At 37.8% G+C, this 23230-nt stretch overlaps 1 protein-coding gene across 5 annotated transcripts in view; it reads left to right on the top strand.

Annotated features, from left to right (window-relative positions):
- GDAP2 (ganglioside induced differentiation associated protein 2) overlaps window positions 1-20031 on the top strand; it is a 114931-nt gene extending 94900 nt beyond the window's left edge. For 4 of the 5 annotated variants that reach the window (XM_036924453.2, XM_057500593.1, XM_036924451.2 and 1 more), the window contains exon 14: window positions 368-1533. In XM_036924453.2, coding sequence (XP_036780348.1) covers window positions 368-415 — 48 coding nt within the window. In that variant the 3' untranslated portion in view covers window positions 416-1533. Of the gene's footprint in view, window positions 1-367; window positions 1534-19937 lie in introns of those variants that run through there. The other variant, XR_005032478.2, reaches the window with a different exon arrangement.
- The last annotated feature ends 3199 nt before the right edge of the window (window positions 20032-23230 follow it).

Below are 23230 nucleotides of genomic sequence, written 5' to 3'. Positions count from 1 at the left end.
TAAATGGGGATGTTACCTACTTCATGGCATTGTGTGAGAATAGAAAGGAATAATGAAAAAAAGTACTGATAAGTATCTGGCATATAGAATATTCAGTAAGTAGTAATATTAATAAAAAATATTAGCATCATGATTAGATCTACCTACTTTATACCAGCTCTGACTGACTCCAGTGGAACTAGTCTAATGACTGAGGACCTGCTCAGAACCAGGCATGTGCTGGACATTTTACATCACTGTGTTGTTGACTATAAATCCCTTTGTTTCACATTCCCAGTTAAATTGGTCTTTTATACTGTACTATCAAATAATCTGTTATTTAGTGGTCTGTTATTTAATATTCTTGTTTTTTTTTTTCTTTCCACAGGAAAATGGGCCTTACTATACATTTTATCCCCCATCACCCGATCTGTGACCTGCCATCTATCAGTGCTACTGGTTTCCAAGGACACCACTTTCTCCACTAATTGCTACCTATTGAAGTGATACTCATTTTTGCTGTTCAGATCCAGAGAGCCTTTTGTATCCACCTCTCTGGTATTTTTTTATTGACTATATTTTCTGGCACATAAGCTGCTGAAAATGGTAGGCCATTCTGAACTGCACATTTATTTTAAATTTGTATATTTGTATCTAATGAAAATGTTTGTTTTTAGAGGGTTGTTAATAGAAACTGGGAGCAACTTTTGAGTACCTTCAGTTTCCTGAAAGGGTACTGTATTCTCCATTAGACAAGCCACCAATATTGTCCACGTCATCTCTTTAACCTTGCATGCTTCCTTTGTGTATTTAAGCATTTCTCAAAAAATATAGAACCAATATGTGCTCACTGGATGCATTGTTTGCTTCAGATCCTAGCATTACATTTTATACAGATTATTTGGTTATGATAAAAGAGAATTGTCTGGGATCAAGGATGTGGAAATGTGTCTGATCAAAATCACTAGCAAAATATGGGACTTAGAATTTTACTGTACCAAATAAGACTAAGATTTAAGGACTAAAGTTCCTTGGATTATGTGATTTGTTAAGATTGCCACTGTTCTGGTCTCAACAGGAGAAAAGAAGAAGACTGTATCTTCAGCCTTTTCCTTTTATCATGAGTGATTTGGTCTCCTGAGTCAAAAGCACTGCATTTGTTGCTACTCTTAAATGAAGGGCCTCTCCTGAGACTCCATCTATGGGCCATCAGAAGGTGCTGTCTTCCTAGAGTCATGAGTGATTTTTCTTGGCTCCTAGGGCTACTCTCTCTCCAAGGACATTCCCGAGCAGTGTCTCTTGAGTTGCCAACAATCTGAAGGGAGTGTGTTGTAGTGAACAAAATTCCAGGCCACTTTTGCCATTCAGGCTCTGATTGTGCCTTAGCTTGCTTATGAATAAAAATTAGAGTTATGCTACCTACCTCACAGAGGTATCATGAGGATAGCATTTAGAAAGGGCTTTGATGTCTCTGGATGAAAAATGCTAGGGGAGTTTGTGTGGGTGTCTTTAATTCGTTTTTAAGTGATAATAAATATACTTGAGGGAATGCTACCAGGCACTCTTCTTGTTCTTGGCACCTTTTGAGTGATTTTTCTTTTCTTGGGACAAGAGCTGTCAGTGCAGAATCCCAACCCTGAATATTGCCTTCCTGCTTTGTCCAGAATTTCTTCTGGCCTACTCCTCCCTCAGTACTGCACTTTAGTAAAAGGCATCTGTTCGCCATTTAAAACATTTCTTCTTGAATTAAGTTCAAACCATTATAATTTCCATCTGGGTGTCTTCATATTCCTTTTGATTCCTGTATCCACCCACCTTCTCCCTCACCCCATCATGTAATCTGTACAGTGACAGTTTGGAGAAGAAAAAGTAGAACTCTTCTGTTTTGATGTGCTCAAGACTAGTGCTTCCAAGGGTCCCATTCTACTATGGCCAAATTAATTCTTCAGTGGAGGTAAAAGAAACACTTCTCATTTATGAGAGAGAAATTCCCCTATAGTTGCATCTACCCCATTCTGTATTTTCCCATATAAACAGGAAGGGGCTTTAAATTTATTAGATAGGCACTCTTACTTTTTGCATGTAATGGGCACATTTACTTTATGTCAGAAACCAAAACCACTTGTTCTTATATGTGTTTGTTTATTGAGAATTTCCTGTTATGTTCCCGAGGTCATCAGGTCCTGACAGCTAGTCAGATGTCTGCTGTTAAGTTTTCTCTCAAACAGTACTCCTTTAACCCCTTGAGCCTTGAGCTTTAAAAATCTGAAAAATTAGCTTCATCTTCAATCAGTTATTAGATCATATGTGAAGTATCTTTTCACTAGGAGCAATTATAAAAATAGGCCAACATTTTATTTGTTAAAAATGGATTTGGCTACCTCTAATTGGCATCTAGCCTGAATCATTTCCTCTATAGATAACAAGGAAGCAAGCTTTGCCATTTGAAAGAAGGCAAATTTATATGTACAATTTCTTATAGTCAATAATTTTAAAAGGATGTCCCTTCACTATGTTGATATTGGTATGTCAATGTTTAGTTAATGCAAGCAGATTCTATATATAGTAAGATTCTAGACCAGTTAATTTCCTACAGTATGAAGGTAATATGGGACTATATTCATATTAACTTCATTTCATAATTTAAGAGTGACTAAAGATAAGGGCTGCTCTTCCTAATGAAACTAAATTTGATATCTGACCCCAAGTTCATGCTTATATAGTTTTTCGTGTCTAAAGTGTTATGTAATGAAGTTCTTCCAGTGTACTAAATCCTAGGAGGGGGACATAGTGACTTTCATGTTGAAGTGATTAAGTAGCATTGATTGTATGTCTGCCTTTGTCATAAAGTTGACTAGCCTGGATAACACGTGCCATTTTCAAGGACACATGAGAGGATAAAAGGGTAGCTGGATGGAGATGACCAGTAGCGGATGATACTAATCCAAAGCACTATCAAGTCTTTAATTTAATTCAACTTTGGTCTTACCAAATGCTACTTACATTGAAGAAGAAACAACTTACAAACATTAAGTTAATTTCATTAATTAATCCATGCAAGGCATAATACAATTTTAAAACAAGTACATTTCTTATTTCAGCATGTATTTGGATTTTTCTTAACTCATCTATATCCAAGTTTCTTGACAGCAAAAATCACCTCTTGAAAAAAGCTATCTTTATTTGACTCTAAAAGGCTTAGACTCTTAAAGCCTGTATTTTAAAGATTTTCTTTTCTCTAATATATATCTTATTTCATTGGTAGTACTCCCTTTTTTCAAAAGAATCCACCTACAGTAGTTTGAGACTAAACAGCAGGGATTTTTAAGGCATTTTTGTTAGGAAAAATGGATGTAGATTTTTGATCAAATATCTGAAGTCTAAAAAGATTAAAGTATCTCCCATTTCTAGAAAGGGATGAATAATAACCACTCTAGTTGAAAAACATGGCTGGCCTATTTCTACCTGCTTTCTGTTTGCTTAGGTGTTGTTTAATGAATTCAAACTGTAGGTAATAGTTTAATTTTTGCTTTGTAAAAGTTAAGAGGAAAATGATAAAAAAGTATTTTCAGTGTAAGCTAAAAATCACTCTTTATGTTCCCCTTGATACATTGCCTGTGTATGTATGTATGTATGTATGTAGACTTTAAATTGTTTAATATATGAACAGAAATTACTCGATTTTGAAATACTGGGACAGAGAAGAATTGTATTGTTCTATGAACAGTGAATTGATTGTATTAAGGACCAAAAAGACTACAGGACAACATATAAACTTCTAAATTTGGAATTACCCCAGTGAGTTTCAGTTGTGATTCTAAGTTCTGGACATTATAATCAACATTCCCTATAGTGTTTTACATTTACTCTCAGTAATATACCTCATAGTTGATGAATGACTCTTGGTTTGTAATTACCTGAGACCATGAAGGATAGAGGAGGGTTCTACCTGGTCATATCATAAACCCAGACATTATAAGAATTTACCTAATAGGCCTAACCATTTTTATATTACATACATACATATGCACATACATGTATATATGTGTATACAGACAGCAGTCTGCTTTGCTTTACATTCTTTGAATGTGGTTTCTGTGGCCCTTATGTAGAGAACATAGAGCAATAAGTAAGAGTTCAAGTTTTGATTCTACCAAAATAGCCCTTAAACAGATGGTGTCAAGGTCATTTTTAGATATTAGTGGCTCTCTTGGATATTAGTTGTTAACTTTGTTTTCCATGCTTCCAAGAAGAGTATCTTTGAATCTTTATAAGTATAGCATGCCTTAAATGTATAGGGCCACTGAGTTCAAGAAGAAAAGCATAGGTATTCTCTAGGTAAATTATACTAACAAAATCACAACTGCTGAATGTGATTTAGTATTTTTCTTGAATAGTTAAAACTAAAACGTGTTGTATGAACAATCATATGTTTTTTGTAATGTGTTTTGTTAGTGTAAGCACACAGTTGTAAACTGAGCCAGGACTTTGTCAGACCAAATCTTGAGGGCTAACATATTTAAATAAGAGCTTAACTTGTGTACATGATTTTAATTGCTGTTGGGCAAAGGAGACCTAAAAATGTTCTGATTGACAGGATCTTAAAATTCGTTTATGCAAAATTCAGAAAGATTTTATTGATATTTTGCATTTAAAATATTTTTTGGTCCTTTTATGTTAGAAGTTAGATCTCTTTTAAAGAGGGTCCCACTCCATGCAAACACAGCTTATGAAGTACCAGTAGTAAAACAGGAATTTTTAGATTGGATCTCAAAATAGGACAGTTTTTTTTGGACATTTACACCTGGCATTTCTCTATCACCAAAGTTAACCTAAATAGTAGTACAAAGTTCAGTGAGTTTCACTGTCAACCTCCTCTATGGAGACCTAGACTACAGCTCCTCAAATTCTAATGTGCATATTTTAAATCAGCTGAGAATATGTTGAAAAACAGATTCTGATAAATTAGGTCTACCATGGAGCCTGGGAGTCTCAGATTCTAACAAGCTCTTTTGTGGTATCAATTCTCCTCTTCCTAAGACCACACTTAGAATAAAAGAGTGTAGACTGTATTTGGCTTCCATATTTTCCCTGTTTCCAGAAAGGAGACAGAACTACTATTGTAATTCCTTATGTGAGCTAGGCCCTCACACATCCATTATCTTATTTAATCTTCCCCATAAATCCTGTGAGGTAAGGTGGTGATAGAGGTTGAAATCTACAAACACAAGCAATGAAGTATATAGAGCAGTGTTTCTCAAATTTGAATAACGCACAGTCCCTTTTAATAAGGAAAAATTCTCTTTGCTCCTCAGTTTTTTATTTATTTGTTATTTATCTAATTACATATTAACATAAAGCTACATGTAAAAGGCTTATGCTTATAGCTCTGGCACACCTATAAAACCAAAAGACTTTAAAGATCAGACACAGGCAAAAGTACAAAGTATAAAGTAACACTAATTAAATATGATGGATGATTGTTTTGCCAAAGTGAAACTGTCACTTGTAGTGTGATTATGGTATGAAGTGCTATCGTGCAGGTTCTTTTGAGTTCAGTGTGCACCTCCTGCCATGTGCAATGTGGTGACTCAATTCTCCCACTACTGTCTTCTGACTCTTCAGACTATTACTTTCATTTGTTTAGCATATCATGGTGTTATTTGGTCTTCCTCTAGCTTGAATGCATCACTTCCCTGTTAAGTCAGTGTCTGTTCTCCATAAACCTTCCTCAACTAAAGCAGAACCCAGCTTTAATGTACAAGTAAATACAAATGCAACCTGGGCACTGAAATGTTCTGGCAGTATTTGGGTTTTAAGGCAATTGTCCAGATAATTCAAAACATGAATATTATTATTTCATATTTTTCATCAACATGAAAAATGTCTAATTCTCATAGTAAACTCATGGATTCCCCCCCACCAAATACCTTCTCCCTCCCTCCACTCCCCCTCTATCTCCCCCACCCCATCCCCACAAGAATGTTTAATGGCAGTTGGTGGTGTTGCTTTGTTCTCCAGCATACCTGGGCTCAGAACTTGAGCGTGCTTCTCAATCTTTTCTGAACTTCAGTCTTTTCATGTATTAAACAGGAATGATATTCAATGACTAATTAAGAGAAATAAATGCAGTAATGTTTATAAAGCATGCATAGTAAGTGCTGATAAATGATAGCTGCCATTGCTTTGATTAGAAATAGTAAATAATATTTGAGGACTTCTGTGTGCCCTCAACTTTGTAAGCCTTTTATATATGTTATCTTATATTTTGAGTGGTAGAATCAGGATTCATGTCCAAGTCTGGCTCCAAAACTTGTGCTCTTATAAAAATAATACAGAGCATCAACATTAAGTTGCTTCTTTTAAAAGTTATTTAATCTTACCATATTTTCTCAAAAGTATTTATTATAAAATGAATCATGTTTCTGTAGAGGGGAAATGGCTAAGATTCCTTTTAATAAGAGTGTGATGTGCTCATAATCAAATTGACACAAAATAAATACAGATTTCTTTTAAAACTTTCCATGGTAGGTTATAGTCCAGTAAAAGGTTATTAGGACCATAGGCTCAATTTATGCATTATTATTCTCTTGCACCTTTAAGATCTGTAATTAGTGATAACATACCATTTTTCTGGACTTTCAATATACCTTTGCAGAAAAAGTATTTTCCCTTCATCAGTATTCTTGTGATACACCTTGGTAGTTCTGAGAAACAGTATGCAAACATCTTAATTTTCACCCATGAACATATTTTTTTTTAATTATTCCAGTTTTCCTTTAAAATAGTTTCAAGTGAGTCTTCTTTCCTAGTTTTCTAAAATTTGGAGTTCTGAAAAATGAACAAGCATACCTGTAAGCTGGGTTTTTATTGTTTGGCTGTTTTCTCTAATTGGGTCATGGGAGAAAATACCAGGAGAGAATGTAAAAGGAACTCAGTTATTATTAACAGAAATAGTATGTATCAAATTCAAATCTTGCACTACTTGCTAAAACATTTACACAAATTGTTAAGGTAATAGAGACATAAGGAATGTGAGGATGTCTTTGAATTTGGTTGAACTCTGTTTATTTCCCTATGTGCCATCCTATATAGAAGTATGATAAAAATCTATGTTGTGGAAATTACTGATTCTTTTTTCAGTCCATCCTCTTCTCCCCAACTGCAAGGTCTTTAAGTTCACTAAGTATATGCCTCTCTATCCATGTGGGTTGTAATATATTGATTTTATAAACATTGTAGGTGGGTTATGTTATCTATGAATTTTATTTCTAATAGTAAAGTAAATGTTAGAAATTAATATGAAATGGGACATTGGTTCCAAATATTTGAGGACCACTGAACTTCTCATTTATAGGTCAAGTAATGGAGGCACGGGAAGGTTAAGGCAGGTTGGCCTCATAGACAAAACCATGTAGATTTTAGGTAGTCTTAGGATGACCTTGCCATCTAATGCTAGAGCTCTTCCATTCAACCATTTTTGCACAGCTGCTTGACTTTAACATTCCCTCTTATGTCCTCTGCAGAAGGGCTTTTAAAATGTATTATTTATCATTTATTTTTTAAGTTGCATTTTCTCAGACAAGGTACAGGGAAGGTCTAGAGTTCAGGAATTAGCAATGGAGGTTATCGGTCATCATTCAGGGACTGTGAAAATATTTTGGGTGAAAGGTAAATGTTAATTTAAAGTTACAGATTTGAGATTTTATTTTTTTACCCAACTAGCCATTCACTTCCATTCACTTTCCAGCTCTTAAATAAAAATTTCTGCTTCCAGCAAAATTGAACAAAAAGCAGCTTTTAAACCCACCTCTTTGTGTTTTTGTTTTTGTTTGATTTTTTTGTTGAATTGTAGTTGACATATAATATTACATATTACATATGTAATATATGTATTAGTTTCAGGTGCAACATAATCATTCAGCAGTTACGTACATTATGAAATGCTCACCATGGTAAGTGTAGTTACCATCTGTTACATACAAAGTTATTACAATATTGACTATGTTCCCTATGCTGTACTTTTCATCCCCATGACCTCTTTATTTTATGACTTCTCTATCCCCTTCATCTGTTTTGCCCATCCTCCTAACCCACCCAGTTTGTTCTCTATATTTATGAGCATTTTTCTGGTTGGTTGGTTGGTTGGTTGGTTGGTTGGTTGGTTGGTTGTCTTGTTTAAAAAAAAAAGGGTAAAACCATATCTTTGGAAATCAAATAACACTGAAAAAAATGCTGATCTGAAGATGATGCACTTACACCATCTAGAAAATTGCGCAGACCTTGGCAGTGCTGCCCTATCAAGTGCCAAAAGTGTGCCAAAATAGGCCATTATTGTGGAGGCTCCTGCAGGAGAAACCAAATTCTTATCTATGAGCCCATTTTTCAGACATGTAGTTTTATAGCACAAACATTCTCTCCTTAACTTTTTCCTGAATCAACAAGCAAGATCACATACAGAGAAACTGTACTTCCTCTCACGCAGGAAATAGTTACTAATGAGTACATATGATCACAGCTTTGCCTGAAACAAAATCCCGAGGCATAGCTTGGAACCTCTCTGTAAACTGAAGCTCCTAATATCCAGAACCTTCCCAACTAAACGTGCTAGAAGAAATAAACTAAAAATACATAATGGCTTAAACACAACAGAAATAATCACATAAAGCCCAAACAGATGTTACTGATGAGCAAGACCTAAACCTCAATGTTGTGGCTCTGCCATCTTCAACATGTGGCTTTCAAAAGATCCATGCTTTTCTGCTTCAAGCAGGCAGATGGGGAAAAAACATGGCAGACTTGCACACAAGGTTTTTCTGTGCCAGACCTGCAGTTGGCACATGTCACTTCCATTCATGTTCCATTATTTAGAACTCAGTCACTGGCTACAGCTAACTGCAAGGCTAGAAGTCTAGGGAATGTAGTCTAACTGTGTGTCCAAGAAGAGAAAATAGGAATTTGGTGCCCAGCTTTTGCAATAATCCAGGCGGCCTACTCTGTGCTGGAAACATAAAATTATAAAAAACAGATATTCCAGCTAAATGGAAGTAAATTACTCCCTAATGAAAGAAATGCTCCACTAGAAATCTATCAAATGTCAGAGAATGGCATTGACATATGATCATAGCTTTGCCTGGAACAAAATCCCGAAGCATAGCTTGGGACTTCTCTGTAAACTGAAGCTCCTAATATCCAGAACCTCCCTAACTAAACGTGCATACACCCTAAGGCAGCCAAACAGCAGGGCATCTCGAGGACCTTCACTGAATCCTGTGAGATCTTACTGCTTAGAAGCCTGTGTATCAAGACCATTGACCTGTTAGAAATGTAGACTCTTAGGTCCCACAACAAAACTACAGAATCAGACAGAATGTTATCAAGGACCTCCAGGGGATTTACATCCACATTAAGGTTGAATAGTCACTGTTGTAATCCTGCCTCTGGCACTTAACAGTAGTGTGATTTGGGCCAGTGTCTTGCCAATGGGTTTCAGCCCCAGGCAAGTTCGCTATGGATTCAATGTAACCAAAGAAATTGACAGCAAAATGTTCTTGGGGTGAAAGGGTTATACCCAACTTTATTTCCAGGTGGCAGGTCAGTCACTAGAATCCCGTTCACTCAGAGCGAGTCTGCATGCAGCAAGCTGGTCTCTGCCTCTGGGCCCCTCTGTCCACACAGCCGTCCTCTGGGCCTCTCTGCCTGCACAGCCATCCTCTGAGCCTCTCTGCCTGCACAGCTGTCCCACACAGCTGTCCTCTGGGCCTCTCTACACAGTCATCCCGCACAGCCGTCGTCTGGGCCTCTGTCCTCGGTGCTGCCACCACTCCAGTCTCTGCTCTGCTCCCCTGCAGCCTTGCAGCCCTGCCACCGTATTGTGCCCAGAGCACTGGGTGGAGCTCTTTATACAGAGTCAACAGACATGTATTGCCCACAGGTATGCAGTGGAGCTAGTCAACCAGGGCCAGGTGAGAATCCTGGCCACAGGAACTCTCATTTTATCCACAACCAGATTACTTAATTTTTCTGTCCCTCCTGTTTTTGTTTTTGTTTTTGTTTTCTAGGCAGGATGGTTTTTATTGAACTTGCAGCCAGATTTTTCCTGAAATGGATCAGCAAGGCCATGGTGTGGCCTGGAAGGGAGGTTAGAGGTGGACAAGCCACAGCCCGGCCCTCCTGTTCTTTATCTGTAAAATTGGAGGTAATTGATATTGAAGATCTCTCTAGAGACAACATACACAAATGTTGAACAACACCTGATGCTTAGTATGCACTGGCTGTTTCCTCATGCTAAGTGATTACTTTTTAAGTGTAACTGTAAGGAGATACAACTTTTTGAACTGTATTTGAACTCATCCTCTCTGAACCGTTATTTATTTCACATTAAGGACTTTAGCCGTTTGAAATGATGAGAGGTTTCTTTAGAAATGAGTAAACAAAGAAAAAAAAAAGAAAGAAAACTTCTTCCAAAGTCATCAGCAAATAGTGTTGGTCCTTGTAAGCTCTAATTTGACAGCCACCACAACTTCAATCAATGAATTATCAAGTTACAAATTTGTATATATATAGAAACAGTCTAATTTCCTGAACCTTGAGAGACACTAACTGCTTAATGGACTTAGATACCACAACATATGTGGTAACCCTAGATTAACTGAACTAGGCAAAATAGGATATGTATAGATCAAATAATTTTTGTTTAATCAGAAAATAACCAGGTTTTCAACCTTTTTGGAAATGTGTTTTACTATTATAATCTTTGTGACTCACTTAGTAAGCATCATATATACACATTAAAGTTAATTTTTGCTTTTATAATGATTTAAAAAGCACACCTAGATCTTGCAGTGCCTCAGGCTCATCCGTTTAATGTCTCAATCCTATGTGGTCAGGATAGAAAGTTATCAGAGATAGGGCTGAACATGTAGTGCCCTAAGAACACAGTCTTTAAGAGCATCTTTAAAGTCAGTGCCTGATATCAGCTTACTTGACTTTATCTCTTCCTCTTAAACTATAATTTTTAAATTCCAGTTTAAGGTCCAGTTTAAGGTGTGATTACTGATGTTCTGGGGAGTTTAGGTTCATCAAATTCTTCAAAATTGGGAAATTGGAAGGCCTTTCTTCTAATGGCCTTTACTCAAGGAAAGGAATAAATCTAGCCCCATTCACATTTGAGTTCAAATAGAAGTAAGCCACAAAACTTAACCTGAATTGTTAAATTATATCATTGGCTGTTAAAATCATGAATTAGGGGAAACTTCTCAAGGTAAGAGGGAACTCTTCTCTGTTTCCACCTAAATCAACATTTGTGTACACCTCTATGCACTGAGATCCTGCTTCCCAATCCATAGAGAAATGTAAGTTTGATAAGTGAAGCCCAGACCTGCTACACAGTTGTTTTCTTTGTGTAGCACTTCATACAAGACCAGAACTAAGAGACGTTAACATTTTCTTGTTGAATCCTTCTTGTTGGTATGGAAAAACTTATCCTAGCAAATCCAGTTTTGAGCCTTACATAACCCCCATAGGAGTTAAACAAGAAGTGAGAAAGAGGCTAGAATCCCATTGTTCAGTCCACAGTAGTGGAGTGGCATAATGCAGACCACTCTTATGTGTAAGGGTTTTTTGTATGTTTCATTTACATGTTATGATTTAGTATGACATGTGTCAGAATCAAATTATAATACAATCCTATATCCTTTCTGAGTATGAAGACGCCTATGACTGCCTGTTTGTATTCTAATCTCATGGAGTGTATCCTTTTTTGGCATGTTCATTGTATTTTCTCTTTCCTTTTTATATCAGCCTTATTGAGATGTAATTTACATATCATAAAATTCATCCACTGAAAGTTTTAATTCACTCAGAGTTGCACAACCATCACCACTATCTACTTTTAGAACATTTTCAACACCCTAAAAGGAAACCCTATACCCATGAACAGTCATTCCCCTTTCCCACTCTCTCCCACACTCCCTATGTCTGGGTTTTACTGGAGCGCGTCCTCCATCTCAGACATTTGTCCATGTTGCACTCATTGGCAGAATAGTGTCTCAATAAATATATCTTGGGTGAAATAATACCTGCATAAGCCACTGTCAATGAGTGGCAACTAAAGAATAATTGAATCCAGGTGTTAAAGACCGGATTCAAATCCTGACTGATGCTTACCAGCAGTGTTCTGGGTTTAGAGTACTTAGCCCTTCTGAGCCTCAGTTTTCACATCTGCAAAGTGCAGATAGCAGTACTTAATTCACAGGATGGTGCTGAGAATCACTGGAGAAACTATGGTCACCGCACTTGGCACAGTGCATGGCCCAAACTGTGAAGGTAGTATTGGTCCATAGATGAAAGAGAAACCTCTAGGTTGATGACCAGGAGAAGTATCTGCTACCAAAACTGCTCACCAGCCTAGGGGTCAAAGTGGAAAGCACTTTCCTGTGCCTCTCTCCAATTTCCTTCCTCAAAGGAGAGAATTCTAGAGTACAACTTACAACCACTGACCTTCCCTTGCCTCACTACTGCTGCTTCTACTGATTCTGCATGATAGTTTCCTCTCATGCTGATGCTGATCCTCATGTAGGGCCCATGCCCTCTATACAGAAGCAAGTACTGTCCCTCAGCTGTAAAGAGCTGACCTTCAAGAGGGGATTACCAGCCCCTCTTCCCACTTGCAGCGTTTATTGCTCCTTTCCTTCACCATGAGTGCAGAAACTCTCTCTAGGAGGATAAGCTTCCTAACTTAGGCAGCCGGCAGCCTGGGACTGATCACTAGGCCTTTCAGGGACTAGGGAAGAATTTAGCTGTCTTTATCTCTCTTACAGCCCTACAGCCACCACCTACCTCCCTCTGCCCCCAAAGTTGCCTTAGCAGATTTGCTATGCATGCAATTTATGAAAAAACTTCCTTCACAATAGTAATGAAATCATAGCAGCTATCATTTATAGGATATTAGTCATTGTTTATATATTACCTCCAACCCTTACAGTAACCTTGCAAACTAGGTATTTGCCCTGTCTTACACAGAAGAACAAAAGAATCTTAGAGAAGTAAAGAAACTAGCCATAAGGTAAAATCAGGGAATAGATTTTGAAAAGGCAGAGAAAGTTGGGTAAATCTACCTCTACAAATCTTCTTGCTTAAACTCTGGCTATGCATTATATGGCATTGTTCTGGTATATAAAAACAGACTTCAAATCACGGCTCAGCCATCTACTAGTTTTGTGGCCTTGGCTATGTTTTCCAACCTCTTTGAATTTCAGTTATCTCATATGTAAAAAGTACTTTCCTCTTAGAGTTGTATCAAATGACTTAATACCTATAAAATTCTCATAATATTAGCTATTGCCCTATTTTAATATTCTAATTGCTATGATCAAAGTGTCTCACTTTGTAGACTTAACAGATATACTTGACTCTTCAATTCAAAATCATGTCACATTACCAATACAGAAGATCTGTGATGTATTTGATATGTCTTTCCTTGAAGAGAAAATGACATTTTAAACCAAGGGTTGGCAAACTTTTTTGATAAAGGGCCAGATAGTAAATATTTTAAGCGTACAGGTCATATGGTCTCTTGTCACAACTATTAAACTATACTGCTATCACATGAAAATAGCCGTAGACAAGACATAAGCAAATAGGTGTATCTGTGTTCTAATAAGACTATGTATGGAGACTGGAATTCAAATTTCTAATAATTTCCAAGCATAAAAAAATACTATTTCTTTTTGCTTTGAACCATTTAAAAATGTAAAAGCTATGCTTAGCTTGAGGGCCATTTAAAAACAGACAGTGGGCCATCATTTGCCAACCCCTGTTTTAAAAAATTCAGAAGTTCTTTAAAGCTGATAAATACAGCAGAGTCTTAATTAGGGAAGAGTGGTGTGGAGGGAGAAAATAAAGAGCTAGTCAACCTATCAACTAGCTAGCCCAGATCATAGCTATATAAATCACTTCCTTGACTAACGCAATTCATGCAACCCTTTTGAATTTAAGCTTATTATCTATAAAGCTGAAGTAGTGATATCCCTCTGACCTATACCTACTTCCTTCTGGTGAAGGGAGGTTAATAATAATTATCATTTATTGAACTTATACCTTTGTGCTAGATATTTGAATCATGTTAGTTGTAATCCTTAGTACTCCCACTTTACAGATGAAGAAATGGAGGCTCAAAGAGGCAAGGAACCTGCTAGAGGTTACAATTCCAATGTCTAACCCTAGGTGTCTAAGTCCCATGAACACTCCCAGCCTTCACAATAGAATACAGAATCTGTGAGTGTAGAGGCCTCGTTGGCATTCTGTGCTGTATCCTAGTGCCAAGACTAGTACTGTGTATACAATAGGCATTGCATAAATGCTTGTTGAGTCAATGAATTAATTTTCCTATTTTACCAGTGGGTTCTTAACCTTTTCTTAGTTCAGGGACACCTCTGAGAAACAATTTAAAGTTTTGGACCATCTCTCCAGATCAATCTCAAACTGAGAAACCTTGCATGAAATATTTTGGCAAACTGTTGAAAGAAGATGCTGCTCATATACTGTGAATAATATTGGTTAGAATTCTTATAAGCATGGAAACAGGAACAGGATTTGGAGATGTCCTCTTTCTTTCTTTTACTTGAAATCTTGTGATAGTAGGGCATTAAACAAGGCCTAAAATGTTGTCTTCTCTATAGTCACTCATATCTCCCAGGCATGCTATTTAAAACTCTTAATTTCCTTAAAAGTCACTTTCTCAAAAATTATTACTGAAAAATGACTTTTATTGGATCCAACTTGCTTCAACATGAAAAGTGAGAAGCCACAGCCTGTTACCATGCAATTTTTTTGCCTTGAGAAATACAGCTGTGAGGGAACTACCCACTCTTCACTGCTCGAAGGCCAACCAAGTCTGACTCCAGTGAGTTACTCAGAGCAGGCCTGCTGCTGCTTGTCACTTTCTTACAGCTTTACTTCCTCACTGCTTCCTGCTGAGTCAGTGAGGGGGGTTATTAATGTTTAGACATTATTAAACTCAGATGTTGCTGGTTGTTATTTTTCTATAAAGCATCTGTTGTTTACATACCCTTATCATTTACATCAGAACCTTAAGGTTAGGACTCACTCCAGGTAAGTAGTACAACTAAGAGTATTGTGTTTTCACAGAATGTTATAAACAGAAAATATACTGCTTACAGAGACTTAAAAAATATTAAGGTGCTGCATTCGCCTAACACTCCTTTCCTACTTTCTTTCATTGTATCCCCACAAAGGAGTTCCTTTCTAATCCCTGAGTATTTTCTTTCACTCTTTCTGGCACAAGTCACTCTATTCACACTTTGGTCATGTCATGGCATTTAATTTTTCTCCGTGGCAGTTATTACCAGAGTTCATGTTCACACACATCAATTGTTTAAAATATTGAAATATGTCCACAGAAGCCCTCCAAATGTCTTTTGTGCCACCTTACCTCTCCCCCAGTTTTTCTGGATTTCCCCACGATCTAGCAACTAAAGAGTTAAGACCGCCTGCTTTCCAGAACTACATTCCAAGATATAGCTAGCATCTCTTCTGATTGCTTAGTGCCAGTGCCATACCAGTTTAAATATCACACCTATTTATTGCTATATGCACGCGCGCGCGCACACACACACACACATATTTTTTTTTCTACTTAATCAGGAGTAGACCAGATTCTAGACTCATGCTGTGCATTTCATTACCTTACATATGATTCTGAGAATCTTCCTTGTGCAGAACTTACCATGTTAAACACTCTGCAATCTTTCTTTAAGTATGTAACATCTGCACTTTGGACTTGTTTTGGGACTACATGTCCATCCTCAGATGGGGAGCCACCAACTCCCACTTGTATTTATGGTTCAGTTCCCTGCCAGCCCCTCCCTCTTCCAGCAGAATGTCATCATGTCATCATCAGGAAGCTAATACATGATTTATGAGAGCCTTGTTCTTTTCTAGATCTTTTCACATCATGCTAGTCTGTATCATCCATCTGCTTGTGTGATTTAGGTTAGTGTGGGACCTCTGTGATCTCCTAGAGATGGGGACCTCCCTGTCACATACCAACTAATTTCAGAGAGCTACTTGTAACCGAGCAGTTGCTCTAAGTTCAAGCTTCAAAGTATAGAATCTATAGCAACTGTATTTCTATTGCTTCAGCCATTTCTCTATTTACTTGCTACTTGGGAAATCTTTGCAGTAATCAGATTGATCAATCTTTGCCAATACTGCAAATATGCCTTTGGGTGCTGTCCGCTACAAAACATTTTCTTCGCATTGCTGCAGTAACAAGAGTTTTGTTAACTTTCCAGGTAGAGTTTGGTGAAAAACAGCCCCCACCTAGACTACACTCCAGCAGGGCAAACCATGTAGTCTCTGTCTTGAACACCACAGTATCCACAGTGCTGAGCCCAACACCTGCACAAAATATGTTTGTTTGTTTGTTTTTCACTGACTGACCGGTTTCAGTGCCACCTTGGATTCTTACATTAATTGGAACCCTGCCCTTTATAGTTACTTTTGGACATGATGTTATAAATATGTATTCCTTGACTACATTACATTTAAAAAATAGCCTACTTACTGCTGGGAGTGTGGGCAGTGTTTATGTTTTTCTTGACTTTATACTGTAATTTTATGAAAAACCATTAGGTATGTATTTACAAATGCATTACAACCAGAGGGTGGAGAAGGTAGGATGAAGAGGAAAATCAGTGCTTTGCCCTGTTCATATATCAAACTATCTAAATGGCTTTTGATGTTAAGAGAGTTATTTGTAAAGAAGATACAAAGGATGAATATATTTTCATAAAAATACATTTTCTGACAAGAAAGAGAGGCCTATCCCAGTTTAGAAAGGCTTAGTAGTGTGCTGTGTTTCAGTGATTGAAGATTCTTTTTCTTCTTGTCTTCCTTGTTCATAGCACCTAACTTGGTAGAGTGTTGCAGAAAGAACACAGGCTCTGAATTTAGAAGACCTGGGTTTTAGCCCCCACTTCTCAGTTTTCTTACCTATCAGGCCTTTATCTGTAGGCCTCATTCTCTTCTTACAGTTATACTTTATCACCTCAAAATGTAGCTGAAGGTAAATTATAAACTATAAATCACAATATCCAACTAGCAAAGTACCATCATCATCATCACATCCTTTGTAAATCAAGACCAATTCCTTGATTCTGGATATTGTAAGGATTTATAAGAATTATATCTTTTAGGAATGGCCTCTGCCTGCCCTAGTCTAATATAATAAATGCAAGGACTTTGCCAAGGCAAATTCCTGAAAAGAACACAGTGCAATAGAAGCAGTTCACAAAGTCCTGTGTTTTGGTCCATGATCACATCCTGTTGCAGTGTCAGCAAGGGCTGGCCAGCCACCTGGAGAGAGAAAAGAAGTGACGAAAATGTCAAGATTCCTCACGTAGGTATGTCACAGAATGAGTTGGAGTAGACTAGGACATTGTGTTCAGCGATAAAGGCCAAGAGATTTAGCCATCTCCATGCCAAATTATTACTATCTTATTTGAAGAATCTCATTTTGCTGTGAACTGTTGAAAACAAACACATTCCTGCACAGAATTTTCAGTCCTGACCTTTGTTCTGGGTGACCTGTGGACAGGAATAGTATACTGTACTTTCTTGTCTTGTAGTTTTAATACTTTTTTTTCAAACAAATATTTGGGGCATGTAGTTTGACAGTTCTAAGTGAGCACATGAGAAGAATGGAACTTCATTTGAGCTTGAGGCTGTCCCACAGAGACTGCATGGTAATCACTGTACACAGGCCGTCCCTGTGTGAGCCTGGTTCCAGTGAGCTGTGACCTTGCAGAGGTTTTCCAGAGAGAATCAGTTTGGGGAGTATGTTGGACTTGACTGAATTTTTCACATGTCTAAGAGCATTCCCATGGGCTTAGTTGGATTTTTTAAGTCTCTTAGCTCCAGGTATGAGGAAGGCACACAGGAATCGAAAATGCATGTTCTCCATATTTTCCACAGGAAATTTTGCTGACAAAAATCTTCAGAGTCCAGCCCTGTGCGTGGTTCCAAAGCACTTTCTCCCACGGAATAAACTAAGAGGCTCTGCATTCTTTTTTCAACCTTTTACAAGAGAAACTGGTACTCTGACCCAAGTTACCAGGCCTTGACCTTTGGCATTTGCCCTGTTGTCCTTATACACATAAGCACACTTGAAAACATAAGACACGGAAGAAAGAGGAGGACAACTTATATCGGTGAACCAACCAAAGGAAAAAGGGAAAGGAACAAACAAGAAATTGAAGAAGGCAGATGGAAATGGGTTACCTAGTGGGTGGAGGGAGAATTTCCTGAAGAACATGCTATCTTGAAGGATGATTACGACCAACTCAAAGAAAAAATTCTGACAGAACTGCTCTCTTTCTTCCCAGGAGTCTCGGATCATAGGGTACATCCCATTGAGTCTGGGAGTAGGGAAGGCACAAGTTCACATCTCTAAGCATCCTAAACTCTGTTCACAGTCCTTTGAGTTCACTGAAACTCTATTCTTGACTTTTGTATTTAAAGTCATCAGTAAGCAGTGATAACTTTAGAGAGAAGCTGAAATAGTGTGATGACGTGAATAACAGCCAGTTTTTATGATCCCTTACCATGTGCCAGGCGCTATTCTAAATATATGAACACATTCGATTCCCCTAATGATTCTGTGAGGCTACAACTTTTATTATTGTCTCTCTACAGATGAGGAAAGTTGAGGCACAAAGAGAATTAAGGCCCAGAGTCACATTAGCAGCAGGGGCAGAATTTGAACCTGGTGTTGAAGTCTCCAGGACCCCAATCTGCCAACTAATAGAGGCAGTTGCCTCCCAAAGGACACCTGTAGAATTGGTAGTGGAATGGATGGGAGTTCAGGCTCTCAGGTTCCCCACAAAGCTTTATGGATCTCTCAACAGGCACCAGTGTTAAAGGAGGTTAGACATAGATGTAGTTAATGTTGAGCTTTATACAAAGCAATGACGAATATGCTAACAATTAAATGGGAATGCATATTTGATCCTAAAACTGCGTATTTTATTCCATCATTTAACATTTGCCCTTCCTATGACAAGGCTTGTCTTGGCCACCATCCAAATAACTGCATGTCCCAGTTTGAAACAAGAAACAGGCATTCTCCTGTGGTAACTTAGAAAAATTGTTCTTGGTATGGTGAAACTAGGTTCCAGAGTTCAAGTCATGTGTAGTTACAGTCAGAAAAAAAATATTTCATACAGTAAAACTTTGAGGTTACTTAATCTTTTTTGAAATTTTCCAAATCTGTTTTGACCAATTAATCAGATGATTTTCTCTTTCAGCCCCATTCACTCCATTAGTTACACACTTTAATGTTGAATGTAGAACTATAGGACTCAAGCTGAATTGGAACACATACATGTTTCCATTAGCTTTAGTTTTCCCCAGTGTTAATTTCCTTGTTACATGTAAGGAATATAAGCTTTTCATCCAGACCTCAAGATTCCAGCACTATGACTCCAGCCTCATCTCCTTCCCACTACTGTCCTTTCCTCTACCTCTAAAGAAATTGGGCTGAATCCCACCCAGAGCTTCTCCACCTCTTTGAATTTGTACTGTCCTTCTGAGTATCCTTTAAGTCCTGTCATAAACCCTGCCCTCCATGAAACCTTCCCCAGTTCTAACCTCATTGATCTCCCCCCGCTCCAAACTTGCTCCCTACTTTTAGACATCTTTCCTTATAGAAGAATCACTGTGGTCTTGTCCCAGGCCCACATGTTCCCCCACGGGGGAAGTGTGTGTGTGACCCTTTCCTGTTCTCCCTGTGGTGCTTAGCCTGTCACCTTCACAGAGCTAGCTTTGCTCTGTGCCTTGCCATACATATACATAGTGAGGGGGTATGCCATAGACGTCAAATGTTAACCAGGGAAGGGACCTTAGAGATTAACTAGCATCACTTTTTCATTTTATAGATAAGAAGCAGAGGCCAGCCACCAAAAAGCTTTGGTGAGATGGTGGCAGAGCCAAATCTGACTCCCTGCAAATGACTACATTCTACAATGTAGAGGGGAATGTGATGTCAAGGAAGAATATTTTTAGGTTATGAAATTATGTGGACTGTTTCTATCCTGGTGGGACTAGTAGAGCAGAGAGGGAAAAACTGATACAATGACTGCCAGAATAAAGTTGTTCAAGAGGGAGTGGATCCCGTGCACAAATAGAGGACTTAAGAAACAGCCTGGAGGGTTTACCCAGAGGGACAGAAGGGGACACTGAGTATGGGGGTATATAGGTATTCTGGTAAATATCAAGAGCATGTGGAAGTATTTTCCTGAAATTTTTTAAATGGGTTAAAACTTCATTTTAACAGTTTTCAGTTAAAAATGAAGAGGAGGGAAAAGGTATTGGAAGTTAAGTTTGAAGTGAGAAGAAATGAAAGTTGTGTAGGGTAGTGGGAGAAGGAATTGCTGAGGGAATTAAATATGATGATGGACAGTGCTCCACTCGAGATTTGTGATCAAACTCTTTTTCAGTGGAGTTTTGTTTGCCTTTTGGGTAGGCATGTTGCTCAGCATTTAGCATCTCAGGCTTTCAGTAATACCCCTTAATGATTGTGATGATCAGAAATGCTCCCTGCTGCATTTCCAAACACCCTCTAGGAACTGAGCCATTCCTTGACTGAGAAGCGCTGGGAGACCAGTCACAGGTAGCATGCTTTTCAGCTGCATTCGGCTACTCACGTGCTGGTGGGAGGTAGGTGGAAATCTGAATTATGAGGGTGGGGTCTGACAGGCAAGAATGCTGGCAGGAGAGAGGGGGCAGGGGAACTGAGGGTGCATATAATGGGGTGATAATAACAGTCAGATTTTCTGAACACCAAAATACCTGCTGCTGGCCCAAGGCCATTAGGAAACACCACAGGGGTAGAGAATCCCTGGTTACTGTTCATGGACATTTGGACAGGTGTCCGATTTTTGGCTGTTATGAACAAAGTGCTATGAACATTCTTATATGTATTTTGGGGTGTATGTATTTTGGGGTGGGCATATACATTCATTTCTCTTGGAAATCTAACCAGGGTGGACTCGATAGGTCATGAGCTACATATATTTGACTCTATTAAAAACTGCTCATTTCTTTAAAAGTTATATGTATACCCACCTGTGACTCAATCATTCCATTGCAAGTATTTATCCAATAGAAAATAAGCCATATATACACACAAAGACTTGCACATTAATGTTCAAGGCAGCTTTATTTGTAGTAGCAAAGAAATGAAAACAACCCAGATGTTCATCCAAAGGTGAGGGAAACAAGTTGAGGTATAAGCCATACCAATGAAAATACTACTCAGCAATAAAAAATGAACTAGACACAACAACATGGATGAATTTCAAAATAATTTGAGCAAAAGAAACTAGATGCAAAATACATATGAGTCCACGTATATAAAATCCTGGAAAAATCAAACTAATACACAATGATAGAAAGTAGATCAGTGGTTGTGTGAGGGTGAGGTGGGTAGGGAGTAGGGAGGAAGGGATGGAGTCCAAAAGGATTCCAAAAGGAAATTTTCCGGGTGGTGGACATATTTACTTTCTTGACTGTGGTTATTGTTTCATGGTTCCATATGAATGTCTAAACTCATCAAATTATATGCATTAAAAATGCAGTTTATTGAACATCAATTATACCTCAAAACTGTTAAAAAATAAAAAACCTACTGAATAGTTTTCCGAAGTTGTTGAACCAATTTTTACTCCAACAGCAATATATGAGAATTCTACCTGTCTACACATCTTTGCCAACATTTGGTTTTAATCAATCATTTTGATTTTGATGGTAATGTGGTGGTATCAGAGTATGGTTCTGATTTGCATTTCCTAATCAAGTTACTGCTTTGAGCAGCTTTTCATATGCTTACATTTGAATATCCCCTTTTGTTAAGGGCCTATTTCAGGTGTTTCCCACTTGCCTATTGGATTCTTAGTCCTTTTCTTTTGATTTATAGTCCTTTATATGTTCTGGAAGAATCCCTTGGCATGACTGGAGAGGGAGCGGGAGAGAGAGAGAATGCACTTACCTCCTCCGCATCTGTCACTCACCTTTCCCACTCAATGTTGTCTTTTGATGAATAGTTCTTTATTTTGTGAAAGCCAATTTATTAATTTTCTCGTTAGTGGTTTTTACATATTTTTTTTTGTAGATAATTATTTTTTATTGAAGGGTAGTTGACACACAGTATTATATTACATTAGTTTCAGGTGTACAACATAGTGATTCAACATTTATGTACATGATAATTCTAGGTACCAGGTATCACCATACCAAGTTGTTACAATATTTTGACTATATTCCTTATGCTATACATTACATCCCGGTTACTTATTTATTTTACAATTGGAAGTGTGTATTTTTGTTTGTTTGTTTGTTTGTTTGTTAGGGCATCTCTCATATTTATTGATCAAATGGTTGTTAACAACAATAAAATTCTGTATAGGGGAGTCAATGCTCAATGCACAATCATTAATCCACCCCAAGCCTAATTTTCGTCAGTCTCCAATCTTCTGAGGCATAACAAACAAGTTCTTACATGGAGAACAAATTCTTACATAGTGAATAAGTTCTTACATGGTGAACAGTACAAGGGCAGCCATCACAGAAACCTTCGGTTTTGCTCATGCATTATGAACTATAAACAGTCAGTTCAAATATGAATACTCATTTGATTTTTATACTTGATTTATATGTGAATACCACATTTCTCTCTTTATTATTATTATTTTTAATAAAATGCTGAAGTGGTAGGTAGATACAAGATAAAGGTAGAAAACATAGTTTAGTGTTGTAAGAGAGCAAATGTAGATGATCAGGTGTGTGCCTGTAGACTATGTGTTAATCCAAGCTAGAAAAGGGCAATAAAACATCCACGTATGCAGAAGATTTCTCTCAGAACAGGGGGGGTGAGGTTCTAAGCCTCACCTCTGTTGATCCCCAATTTCTCACCTGATGGCCCCCCTGTGACTGTGCCTGTCTTAGGTTGTTCCTCCCTTGAGGAGTCTTACACGTCTCTGGCTAACCAGTCATCTTCCGGGGCCATACAGGGAGATGTAAAGTTGGTGAGTGAGAGAGAAGCCTTATTGTTTGAAATGGTTAGCTTTTTATTTCTTTGCATATTTATGCCCTGTAGCTTCTATGCCCAGCATTTGTCTTGAGGTATCTTTACCACTTGGAAGAATTATGATACTTGGTAAATTCGATAGGA

This window comes from Manis pentadactyla, chromosome 4 (assembly GCF_030020395.1).
Source record: "Manis pentadactyla isolate mManPen7 chromosome 4, mManPen7.hap1, whole genome shotgun sequence".
Lineage (NCBI taxonomy): Eukaryota > Metazoa > Chordata > Mammalia > Pholidota > Manidae > Manis > Manis pentadactyla.
Note: the sequence above shows the minus strand (reverse complement) of the source record. Positions and strands in the feature narration are given on the sequence as shown.